The sequence below is a fragment of the Ursus maritimus genome, unplaced genomic scaffold (assembly GCF_017311325.1).
Source record: "Ursus maritimus isolate PB19 unplaced genomic scaffold, ASM1731132v1 scaffold_1, whole genome shotgun sequence".
Lineage (NCBI taxonomy): Eukaryota > Metazoa > Chordata > Mammalia > Carnivora > Ursidae > Ursus > Ursus maritimus.
In genome coordinates, this window is record NW_024423343.1 from 32,602,275 (window position 1) to 32,615,499 (window position 13,225).

A 13,225-nucleotide genomic window follows, 5' to 3' on the forward strand; every position below is an offset into this window, starting at 1 on the left:
ATGGTTTTAGTTTTCACATTAAGTTTATTTTTTTATTTTTTTTGTTTTTTTAAAGATTTTATTTATTTATTTGACAGAGAGACAGCCAGTGAGAGAGGGAACACAAGCAGAGGGAGTGGGAGAGGAAGAAGCAGGCTCATGGCGGAGGAGCCTGATGTGGGGCTTGATCCCATAACGCCGGGATCACGCCCTGAGCCGAAGGCAGATGCTTAACCGCTGTGCCACCCAGGCGCCCCTCACATTAAGTTTTTGATGATTTTGAGTACTTTTTGTGTGGGTTTGAGGTAACTTTTCTTTTACATGTGGCTATCCATTTGTCCTAGACTATTGGTTGAAAGTCTGTCCTTTTCCATTGAGTTGGTTGGCATCCTTGTAAAAATCAGTTGACTGTAGATATAGGTGGCTTTATTTCTGGGCTGTCAGTTCTATTCTATTGATCTATATGTCCTGTGCTGTGAGTTACCTTTTTCAGAATTACGGATTTGTAGGAATTCTTTATATTTTTCTTTTTCTTTCTTTCTTTTCTTTTTTTTTTTAAGATTTTATTTTATGAGAGAGCACAAGCAGAGGGAGAGGGAGAGGGAGAAGCAGGCTCCCCACTGAGCAGGGAGCGGGGGCGGGGGCGGGGGGCCGGCTCAGTCCCAGGATCCCAGGATCATAACCCAAACCAAAGGCAGACACTTAACCACCTGAGCCACCCAGGTGCCCCTTGATTTTTCTTGTCTATCTGTTGTGAATATTTTCTTTAGTGTCTCTTAACTGTGGGGTGACATTTTCAATTATCAGTGTCCTTTTTTGCTGTGTCTTCTAGGCTAAAATCTTGGTTTAGAATACAGATTTCCCATTGTCTAGGTTAGGGAAAAAATTCTTAGAGAAAATAGTAAAAAAAATTTTTTTAATGCTAGTTCCTTAATTCATCTGGAAATGATTTTAGTGTATGGCGTGTAGTATGCTATAGAAATTTTGTCTGTGAAATTATCCATAGGAAGACGATTTGTTTTTCTTTATAGTCACAAACAAGAATTGTAAGCATGCAACCTCCACTAATATGCACTTGTGAATGTGATATGTAATCAAAAGGATTGGCTTTGAAATTTTACCAGTATTCTTTTCTGATGGTTGCCTGATTGTTTGACAGTCTGGGTAGAAGAAAAGAATCTGTGGTCCCATAAATCAGTTTGGCTCACTCAGGTTTTTATTCATTTTACTCATGTGAAAGAAACTAGACTCTGTGGGGTTACTTTTTTGCAGATAGGAGTTTCTTATCTGTTATTTTATGGTATATGCCTCTCTTGTAGGTTTGACCACCTTCAGCAATACTTCACTTGTGGGGGGTACTTTTGTTTGAGTTGCTTTTGGGTGTTCATGATAGTTCAACTTTATTTTGAAAATAGAATAGATATGCAGTTATGGAGGAATGCATTCTTTGACATACATGCTTTTATTTTTACTGCTAATTTTAACATCCAAGACAGATTGTTTTATTAAATTTTGAAATGGACATAAAGTAACTTTGAGGATGATTAGAGTGTTTGGATAAACCTTGGTAGGAATGTTAAAAAATATTTTGGTGGGGAGGCATAAGAGACAGGGTTTATGTTTCTATTTGTAGTATATGTGTAATTAGATAATTTGTTTCAAGCAAAGCAAATAGTTTACACAAAGGGATAATTATTTTTCTTTTATCTCCTTAGGATAGCAGTGAGATTCACTTCAAAGTGAAAATGACAACACATCTCAAGAAACTCAAAGAATCATACTGTCAAAGACAGGTTTGTATGTTATGGTATAAAATGCAGTGCTTTATATGTCATTAATTTTTCTTGTAAGGAAGGTTATGAAAAGAAAAATGATCTTTTATTATTTTCACCATTAGCAGATCAAGGAGAATACTCCTTATACCTTGTCTAATTGCCTTTTTCCCATTGTGGCCCCTTTCAAAATTTGAATTCATAAGGTATGCAGAAGTGTTTTGAAAAGTAACTCAGAGTTGTAAAGATAGCTATATGAATGTTTCTGTCTTAATGGCTTACCAAAGTATAGAACAGTAAAGGCAAGTAATTTTTGGTGATCACTGTGAAGTTTCCTCGTTTTTAATCATGACTGGTTAGCCATATGTTAAATTTAAGTACTAGTATTGTTAGTTTATTATCTTTATATATAGTACTATAGATTACTGCTAATTGCATCCTGTATTTTCAACATCAAAGAATTTTCTTTTTTTAAAAAAATAAGGAAGGCTTGTTAATGTATTAATACAAATCCTCAGATTCTGGCCTTCAAGAGCTCGATTTATTATTAGATCAATAACTAATACCTTTAACCTACCTGGATTCAAATTCAGTCTCTACCACTGTCTAACTGTGGGATCTTAGACAAGTTATGTGCCTTGTTTCTCCATTAGTAGAATAGGAACATTACAGTACCTACCTCATGCAGATGACCTACATAAAGTCTAAACATGATGCTTAAAAATGCTCAACAAATGTTAATCATTATTAATAAAATAGAAAATGGAATTAGTATATATAGGAGACAGTCAAGATTTTAATAATTGGATCATATTACATAATATTAATAATTGAATCATATACATAATATTAACTTAGGTAATACAGATTTTATTTTTAGAAGTTTGCTTTTTATAGTTTAAATATGTAACCGACATAAAAAATCACTTCTGCCAGAAGGAAAGAGATCACTTAGGTGTTAGGATAAGTAAAACAAACATTTCTGTCTCTGTTTTTGATGTTAGTTGTTAAACTCAGTAAAATCTGATTAATTGGGGCTCAGTTCACATTTTAATAATATTGCTGGGCGCTAAAATGGAGATGTTCACAGGGAAGGAACATATATTAAGTGCACTCTGCTAGATATTTAGAGGCATTGTCATTTAATCCTCACAACAACTAGTCTTTTCACCCCATCTATAGATGATAGAGTTGATTGTTGAGGAAAAACAATGCAAACTTCCCTATGCTGAGGTGAATAAATAAACTTTGATCCGAGATTGAAGGTGCTAGGTTTGGGGAGACAATTAAAAATACCAATTTAGAATCATTTCCAACTTTCTTATTTATAGTTCAGAGTATACATTCTTTAGAAAAAGAGTTTATACTTAGTTCACAGAGGCTTGATAATCTTTTTCTTATATTTACTGATACACAAGAAATAGGAAACTTAATTTATCTGAAATATGTAACACCCAAGAGAGAGACAGAAAAGTATATAAAATAAATATTTACTGAATCATTCTTATATTTTGATGTTTTAGACCTGTTTCTATAGAAACTTTTTTGACCCCAACACAAGATATTTTTTAAAAGATCCTATAATTAAAATCAAAGAATATTTTGCTTTTGTCAGTCATGCTTATTGTATTATTTTATAGAAGCCTAGAATTTAAAATCAAATGAAGGGTAAGTTTGCATGGTCTCATATATTTATGTATTAATACTTACTGGAAGATAGTTTAATTTTCCTAATACTTTTGGACTAAATGATTTTTGATTCATACTTATTAGTGAAGCAGTTTCTTTTTAAATGAGTCATTTTTTCCTTTTTAGCTATTTTTGTTGAGTAACTTATGAGAAAAACATTTTAATGCCTTTTTTGATACTTAACAGTGTTACCTATGTCATCACAGGTTACTGTAGCTCACCTGGCTAGTTGCTGTGCTTTACCAAATTTCTGTGATTTAATCAGTTTAAAACTAATTTTGCTTGTGTGGTTGGAAACTAGTGAGGGTGCACATCCAATTTCTGATTTTATCTTTTATTTTAGCTTGCAGATTTTAGAGGAAACTGGGTAGAATAGTGGTTAAGAGCATAAGCTTGGGAACAGATTGGGCCTTAAATTGCTATCTAGCTTAAATGCCCTCTCCATGCCTTAGATTCCTTAGCTGTGAAATGAAAATAAGGTGATAATTCCTACCTTCCAGGGTTGTTGTGGTGAACAGTATGATTAATGTGAAACACTTGGTATAGGGAGGGCCTACCAAATAGGTTGTACTCACTATGGTAATTAGGATAGATATGTCTAACTTTATGTTCCATGTCTGTTGAAGCTATCGTGTTTGCTTTTTGTGCTCAAAGTTCCTACTATCTGTTTTAAGATTTGTGTGTATATGTTTTTTTGTTTTGTTTTGTTTTGTTTTTATCTTTTTAGGGAGTTCCAATGAATTCACTCAGGTTTCTCTTTGAAGGTCAGAGAATTGCTGATAATCACACTCCAAAAGAAGTGAGTATAATTTCTTCTCTGAGTGAAGAAAAATGTTAAATCCTGCATTGCATGATTTGGTTCACTGGTATTAGACTACCCTTTTCTTGAATATTCTCTGACTTAAGTGGTATATTGTTTGTCATAGAGAAAAATAGTCTTTTTGGTTGAATGTCTATATATTGCCTTAAAAAGTGCCAATAAAAAGAGAGGTGGCGGGGCTCCTGGCTGGCTTAGTTGGTGGAGCATGCAACTGTTCATCTCAGGGTTGTGCATTTGAGCCCCACGTTGGGTGTAGAGATTACTTAAAAATAAAAATTTTTTTTTAAAGATTTTATTTATTTGTCCAAGAGAGAGAGCGAGAACACGCAAAGCAGGGGGAGCGGCAGGCAGAGCGAGAGGGAGAAGCAGGCTCCCACTGAGCAGGAAGCCCAATGCGGGACTTGATCCCAGGACCCTGGGATCATGATCTGAGCGGAAGGCAGACACTTAACCGACTGTGCCACCCAGGCATCCCTAAAAATAAAATCTTTGAAAAGGAAAAGAAAAGAAAAGAAAAGAGGTGGAAACTGGGAATTGAGTACTGCAATTGTCATAAGGCACATATATTTTTTTTTAAAGAGGAACAAGTATTCCTCAAATTTGGCAGATTTGTGGTGCACTTTCATGGTGATGGTGACCTTTTATGGTTCAGTTTTGACGTTTGACCCATTTTGAGAATGTAATATAGAAGTTTAGTGTATATTAATATATTTGGCTCTGTCATCTTGTTTTATGTTTTTTAATGGTTCTGTGCCTCTAATTGTTTCATTGTATGGACTCTTTGTTTATATATCCCCCCTCCCTTGAGAGGTATCTGAAAGTAATAAAGTGTGGGGGAGAGAGTGTATGTGTGCGTGCTTTTATATTTATACAGATATTCCCCTCCAAATACAAAATAACATATCTGATATTTCTGATAGTGGGAACGATGTATTTTTATTAATTTTTTATTTTGAAAAGATTTCAGACTTAGAGTTTTTATAAGACTAGTATAATATTCTCCCGTATAACCTTTTCATTAGATTTACCAGTTATTAATATTATGATGCATTTGCTTTATCACTTTCTCTCTATATACATACTATTGGTGGGTCATTTGAGCTTAATTTGCAGATACAATGACCTTTTACCCCTAAATATTTTTGTTATCTCCTAAGTGCCACAGTTAAATGATCAAATATAGGAGTTTTGACATTGCTATAGTATTCTTATCAAATACGCAGTCGATATAGTCAGATTTTGGGGTGCCTGGGTGGCTCAGTCATTAAGCGTCTGCCTTCGGCTCAGGTCATGATCCTGGGGTCCTGGAATCTAGCCCCACACCGGGCTCCCTGGTCAGTGGGAAGCCTGCTTCTCCCTCTCCCACTCCCTCTGCTTGTGTTCCCTCTCTCGCTGTGCCTCTTTCTGTCAAATAAATAAAATCTTTAAAAAAAAAAAAAAAAGAAAAGAAAAAGAAATAGTCAGATTTTGCCATTTATCCCAGTAAGGTCCTTTATAGCTTTTTAAAAAAAACTTGACCTAGGACCCCATCTAGGATTAGTGTCTTCTAGCTAGTTGTTATCCCTCTTTAGCTTCCTTCTATGTGAACAGTTACTCAGTCTTCATTTTAAATCACATTGACATTTTTAAAGAGCTCAGGCTATGTTTCAGAATGTCCTTCAGTTTGGGTTTGTCTCATGTTTCCTCGTGATTAGGTTTAGTTTTGCATTTTTGGTAAGAGTAGCACAGAGTGCAGCTGTGTATTCCTAAGTGCACACACCAGGAGGGACATGATGTCTATTTGTCCTGTTACGGGTAACATTAACTTTGGTCAATTTTAGTTAAGGTGGTAACTGCCAGATTTATTTGTTGTCAAGTTATTTTCCTTTTTAATTAATAAGTAATTTGTGGGGAGATGCTTTGAAACTGTATGACTGTTCTTTAGAGATTGGCCAGTGGAGGCCCCTTCAAGTTGGTGTCTGTGTTTTTTTTTTTGACACGTCTCCATCTCTTTTCAAGTTTTCATTTTGAAATAATTTTCATCTTACAGAAAACTTATAAGAATAGTACTAAAAATTGTACTTTCACCTAGTTTGGCCTGTTTTTAACGTTTTGCTGCCTTTACTTAGTTATTTCCTGCTGCCCATATGTATGTGTGTTTATTACTGGAACCACTTGGGAGTAGATTGCCTACACCAGTGCCATTTACTACTTAAATGTTTCAGTGTGTATTTCTTAACAACAAGTATATTGTTTTACATAACCACGGTACTCTTAAATTCAGGACACTTAACACTGTTAGAATACTTTACAACCTAATTTTATCATTTGTCCCAATTATGTCTCCTATAACAAATTTTCCCCTCCATCACATGATCCAGTTCAGTATCAAGATATTTTATTTAGGTGTCTCTGTAATCATCTTTAATTTGGAACGGTTCCTCAGCCTTTCTTTGTCTTTCATTACGTTTACATTATTAAAGGATACAAACCAGTTATTTTCTACAAAGTCCCTCAATTTGGGCTGGTCTGTTTCCTCATGATTAGATTCAGGTTTTACATTTTGGGCTGGAATACCACATAAATGGTGGTGTGTCTTTCTTAGGGTGTAATATCTGGAATACATGATGTCAGTCCTTTATTATCAGTAAACAGTGATAATATTTATTTTTATCACTCAGTTTAACTGTTTTCTTTTTTTACAGTGTAGTTGTTATTTTTCCTGTTGTAGTTTCTGGGGACCTACTTGGAAACTATGTGATTACCTCTTTGTCATTAAACTTTTCCCTGGTTTAGTATCCACCTGCTTTCTTGAGAACTTTTTTTTTCTTTTTAAGATTTCATTTTTTAAGTTATCTCTACACCTAATGTAGGGCTTGAGCTCAGAATCCTGAGATTGAGTCTCATGCTCCACTGACTGAGACAGCTAGGTGCCCCTGGAGTACTTTCTTAATGTCTGGCACAATAAGATGTTTCAAACTCATCTTGTATTTTCCCTTTCCTAATTTGATATAATCTCTACAATATAGTAGATACTGACCACATTTTAGTGACACATTCCTCCCTGTCATTAAAATTATCTTTTCAGAAGCATAGTGGGGCAGAGGGAGACTTTAGGTATTTAGGGAGTAACCTCCTTGTACTGTTTGTTCATTCATCTCTACAAAGGTATTTCTTGAAGCTGATTGCCTCACATTTTCCATAGTTGGAGGATATGCACTGCCTTCCTGACTTAAAGGTTTCTTGTAATGTTTGGCATTTTATTCCTTGCAGTATTTACCAGGCTATAATATGTGCAATTAAAATTAAGTTTTGGGGTACCTGGCTGTCTCATCAGTGAAACATGTGACTCTTAATCTTGGAGTTGTGAGTTTGAGCCTCACATTGGGTGTAGATATTACTTAAAATCTTTAAATAAATAAAGTTTTGGGGCGCCTGGGTGGCGCAGTCGTTGAGCGTCTGCCTTTGGCTCAGGGCGTGATCCCAGCGTTATGGGATTGAGTCCCACGTCAGGCTCCTCCTCTGGGAGCCTGCTTCCTCTCCCACTCCCCCTGCTTGTGTTCCCTCTCTCGCTCGCTGTCTCTCTCTGTCAAATAAATAAATAAAATCTTAAAAATAAATAAATAAATAAATAAATAAATAAAGTTTTAATAGCATCTTTAATAATTATTTTAATATTCATATATATACCACAACCAAATCTCCATAACACTAGAACCAGCCTGATCACTTAAAAAGTCCTAAATCCATGTCTTTTATTTATTTATTTTTAAAGATTTATTTATTAGCATGAACATGGGGGCCGAGGGGCAAAAGGGGAGGGAAAGAGAGAGAGAATTTCAAACAGATTCCACCTGAGCGCGGAGCCCGATGCGGGGCTCTATCTTGCAACCCTAAGATCATGACCAGAGTAGAAACCAAGCATTGGATGCTCAACCCACTGTGCCACCTGGGCACCCTGTGTCTGCTTTATTTTTAAATTTCTTAATTTTTTTCACATTTTGTAATTCACCAAAAATGTCATCTGTAACTTTTCTCATTAAAGATTACTGATATTAGACTTTCCTTTCATTTTTCATTTGCATTTGTGATCCACTGTAATTTAGTGGAATATGCTAGTTTTTGTTTTCAGTCTGCCTGTTGCAGTGCTTCTGAACCCTAACTGCACACCAGAATCAACAGATTGATGTTCCTTTACCCTCACTGAGGGTAATACCTGGGTTTCTGTGTGACACCATGCCCGCTTATGTACTATTTACTCTTTTAAATAAAGAATACTCATAGTTAAAAATAAAAGTAATAAAAACCAAACTACCAAAGTATATAAAATGGAAAGTAAATATACTCTGAATATCTCTGCATTCCCATTTCTCAGAGGCAGCCATTGTAAATAATGTCTTTAAGAAAAAATTCCAGAATATTTCAGTGCATATAGAGCACATTAAAAAAAAAAAAAAACCACCACACAATTAATTGCCTCTAAAAGGTATTTTGAAGGACCCCTTTTTCTATTTAAGAATTGAGAAGGGCTAGGCTGACCATGACAAATCTAGCTTATAAAACTGAAATTATTGAATGTATAGATAATGTTTCTACATTCAGAGTGGTCACTGTCAAAATAATAGTTATATGCCAGGAAGAATTATAGATGACAAAGCAAACCAATTCGAAATGAATCCTTAGGCAGTAGTTTTCTAACTAAAATCACATATATTTCAGAGTAAGATCAGGTTTTTTGAAATAAAGAGATTCTATCAAGTAATCATATCTAGATGTAAAATGGTTTAGAAAATATGTCATCAAACTATTGCTTCTTTGAAGTATTAAAAAAAAACCACACGGGGCGCCTGAGTAGCGCAGTCGTTAAGCGTCTGCCTTCGGCTCAGGGCGTGATCCCGGCGTTCTGGGATCGAGTCCCACATCGGGCTCCTCTGCTGGGAGCCTGCTTCTTCCTCTCCCACTCCCCCTGCTTGTGTTCCCTCTCTCGCTGGCTGTCTCTCTCTGTCAACTAAATAAATAAAATCTTAAAACACACACACACACACACACACACACACACACACACACTTTAGGGGCACCTGGGTGGCTCAGTGGGTTAATCATCTGACTCTTAATTTCAGCTCAGGTCATGATCTTAGGGTGGTGAGATTGAGCCCTACATCAGGCTCTGCGCTGAGCCTGCTTAAGATTCTCTGTCTTCTTCTCCCTCTACACCCCCACCCCCTGGCTCATGCACACTCTCTCTCTAAGAAGTAAGTAAAAAACACACTTTATGTGCTGAGTAAACTGGGAGGTGAAATTGCACAGCAGTGTCAAATGAATTCACAGAATCAGGAGGAAAGACATACCTCTATCTATGTTCTTTAGATTAAAGGAAACCTGGATTCTTAACCTTAGAACAGGGTAACTATGGATCACTTTTGTATCTTTTTGTACTTTAAAACAATGGCCACATAATTGCAGTCAATTAAAAAATAGTGCTTTTATATTCTAACATTTTTTTTAATCCTCTTACAGCTGGGAATGGAGGAAGAAGATGTGATTGAAGTTTATCAGGAACAAACAGGGGGTCATTCAACGATTTAGATATTCTTTTTATTTTTTTTTCTTTACCCTCAATCCTTTTTTATTTTTAAAAATAGTTCTTTTGTAATGTGGTGTTCAAAACGGAATTGAAAACTGGCACCCCATCTCTTTAAAACATCTGGTAATTTGAATTCTAGTGCCCATTATTCATTATCACTTGTTTTCATTGTGCTGATTTTTGGTGATCAAACCTCAGCCCCCTTCATATTGCCCTCTCCTTTTTAAAAATTACATGTGTGTACAGAGAGGCCACCTTTTCCAGGACTGTGCATTTTCAGGCTTATGATAAATAAGATCGACCAATGCGAGTGTTCATGATGACTTTCCAATTGGCCCTGAAGTTCTAGCATGTGATTGCTTCACTCCTGGACTATGACTTTCAGTGGGAGATGGAAGTTTTTCAGAGAACTGAACTGTGGAAAAATGACCTTTCCTTAACTTGAAGCTACTTTTAAAATTTGAGGGTCTGGACCAAAAGAAGAGAAATACCAGGCTGGAGTTGAGATGACAGAGTTGGTGAGAGTAATGACTAACTCCAAAGATGGCTTCACTGAAGAGAAAGCATTTTAAGATAAAAGAGAAGTCTTGTCAGAAGATCCCAGAAAAGTTCTAATTTTCATTAGCAGTTAATAAAGTTATTCATGCAGAAGTGTATTCAACAGAACACTGCTCTTTTTGATTTTATTTGTACTTTTTGGCCTGGGATATGGGTTTTAAATGGACATTGTCTGTACCAGCTTCATTAAAATAAACAAAATATTTGTAAAAACCGTACTAATGTTTATTTTATTTTTAATTGTATAGAAAGAAAAAAAATGCCTATAACAAAGTTTTCTTGCATAATACTGGAAATTATTGTTTGTACATGGTACAAATAAATTTTTCAGTACTGTATAGTGATGATCACGACTTTGAAGCACTGAAAGCTACTGAAGTGCCTTTGAATTAAGGATTTAATTAAGGCCACGCTACGTTCTTAAATACTCGTGTTCTGTTTTGTTTTGTTTTTTTTTTAAACTGGATATTCCTGTATGGTTTGTATCTATGATATAGTTACCCAATCATGTTGAATAAATGGGCATGCCAAAAATTCTTAATTGATTTATATCAATAATTTTAACTTTTTCCTTTAACAATTTACAAAATGGTCTCTGCTTAGTTGAGGTTTGGTATACTTTGTTTATATTTTCCTTTTATTTCTTTATATCTTAAATATTTAAACCTTGTGTAAAATTAAAGTACCAAATTAGTTCCTATTAGAGGGCTTAACCTTTTAACTCTAACAAATCACAGAATTTAGTATATGTATGTATACACATAATCCAATTTCATGTTATTCCAGGTAGAATGTTATCGGAGTACTTTAGAAGAGCAAATAAAACCTATCTCTAATTTTATAAACCGTTATAGCTTAAATACCCTACTCAAGTCACCTGTTGAAAAATAATTGGCTTGCCTTATAAATTCCTATGTCTGACCTTAACTGAAAAATTATTTGTATTGTACATGTATAGTTTAGGTAAATTAGAGCCTTTAGACTGTCACCTGGCTTTTATTAAATAGCAACTAGCAATGGGGTCCATTTCTGGAAAATCCTAATTGTGTATTTCTGTCAGGCCTGAGTAACAAACTTGACAGGCTATTTGAGCTATTCAAAATGCGTGAGTATGTAGTTTGGTATCTTAATTTTGTTTGCATCTCGTCTGAAAGTTCTTAGCATTTAGATGGTGGAGCTTAGCTACTGGGGAGATCATCTTATTTTTTAGTTTATTGAATTCTTCTAAATACATTGCATTCTGCTATGGTTAACTTACTAAAATGTGCTTATCTGGTGTAGTAGTGCTGGTAAAATAGACTTTCACAGCAACGATTTTATAGGACATCAGATTTGGAAAGGGACCTTGAATAACATTTAGTGTAGCCGCTCCACTTGGTGCTTGACTGCGATATCCTAAACTTGTAAAAGGAGGGAGAAAATAAAGTCGGTAATGGTAATTTCCCCCACAAGGATGTTTTCCTTGAGTGCTCTTTCTTCTGTATTATTTGACATGCTCCTTTCTCATCTGCTTAAGCATTACTGAATGACTTGAATGAATGAATGAATGTGCAACTAGGACGGACAATTTGGAGAAAAAGTTTGTGACATACTTAAAATCACGATGACTGATATCCAGTATTTTGGCCATTTTATTTCTGTTTCACATAAAGCAAGGAGTTGAAAATAAGCATCAGATCTAAGCAAGTCCAATAACAGCAATACAGAATCAAAATTAAGCTTGACTTGTGGATTGTAGGAGTACAGTTCCTGTAGAGAGCAAAAACTTCACAAGCATTGGTGAGAAATCTGAGGGAATCATCTGCAAATACTAAGTTTTTCAGGTGTCGACAGTGAAGTATAGAGTACGGCCAAAGGAAATTTGTGGGAAAATTCATGTTCAGATACTGCTTGCTTTAACATCCTTTTATATATCTTGCTTGTAAAGATCTTTCATCCCTTTTAGTGATCATTCTAGGATAGATACTTACTAGATACTTGTTGATATTTATTTATAAAAAATATTTTACTTATTTACTTGACAGAGAGCGCTCAAGCGGGCAGAGCAGCAGGCAGAGGGAGAGGGAGAAGCAGGTTCCCCGCTGAGCAGAGAGCCCAACTTGGGGCTCGATCCCAGGACCTCAGGATGGGGACCCGAGCCGAAGGCAGACGCCCAACCAACTGAGCCACCCGGGTGCCTCAGATACTTGTTGATATTTAAAAAGATGTTAAAGAAAAATTATCTAATCAAGACTATACCTTAATAGTGTCAGTATGATTTTAAAAAGGGGAAGTTATGGGGGGCGCCTCGGTGGCGCAGTGGGTTGAGTGCCAGACTCTTGGTTTCGGCTCAGGTCTCAATCTCAGTTGTGAGATCAAGCCCTACATTGGGCTCTGCTCAGTGCGGAGTCTGCTTGAGACTTCCTCTCCCTCTGCTCCTCCCCACCATGCACTTCCTCGCCTGCTGTCTCTAAATAAATGAATAAGTTTTTTAAAAATGGGGAAATTATGTGAGTGGTTGGATCTTAAAGGCACAAGAACAAACCCTCAAGATTTGTTAATTACCAGGGGCCTAGAACAGTGCTGTCCAGTGGGACTTACTGTGAAGATGGAAATGTTTTGCCTCTGCATTGTCTTAATAAGATAGCCAGTAGCTACATGTGGCTATTGAGCACTTGAAATGTGGCTAGTGTGACTGGAGAATTGAACGTTTTAACTTATATTTAAATGGTTACATGTGGCTACTTATTGGCCGGTGCAGCTCTAGAATCTATTTTGAGGAAGTGAGAATACCCTCAACAAAACGGCTCATTTTGCTCAAATGAACATTTATCAAGTGATCATCTTGTTTTAAACGGATATGAC

General features: G+C 35.8%; 1 protein-coding gene across 2 annotated transcripts in view; it reads left to right on the forward strand.

Annotated features, from left to right (window-relative positions):
• The window catches only part of SUMO1 (small ubiquitin like modifier 1), a 28,184-nt gene extending 17,585 nt beyond the window's left edge, over positions 1-10,599 (forward strand). Inside the window, exons 3-5 of one of the 2 annotated variants that reach the window (XM_040641892.1) lie at positions 1,695-1,772; positions 4,168-4,239; positions 9,757-10,599. In XM_040641892.1, coding sequence (XP_040497826.1) covers positions 1,695-1,772; positions 4,168-4,239; positions 9,757-9,825 — 219 coding nt within the window. In that variant the 3' untranslated portion in view covers positions 9,826-10,599. The remainder of the gene's footprint in view (positions 1-1,694; positions 1,773-4,167; positions 4,240-9,756) is intronic. The other variant, XM_040641893.1, reaches the window with a different exon arrangement.
• The last annotated feature ends 2,626 nt before the right edge of the window (positions 10,600-13,225 follow it).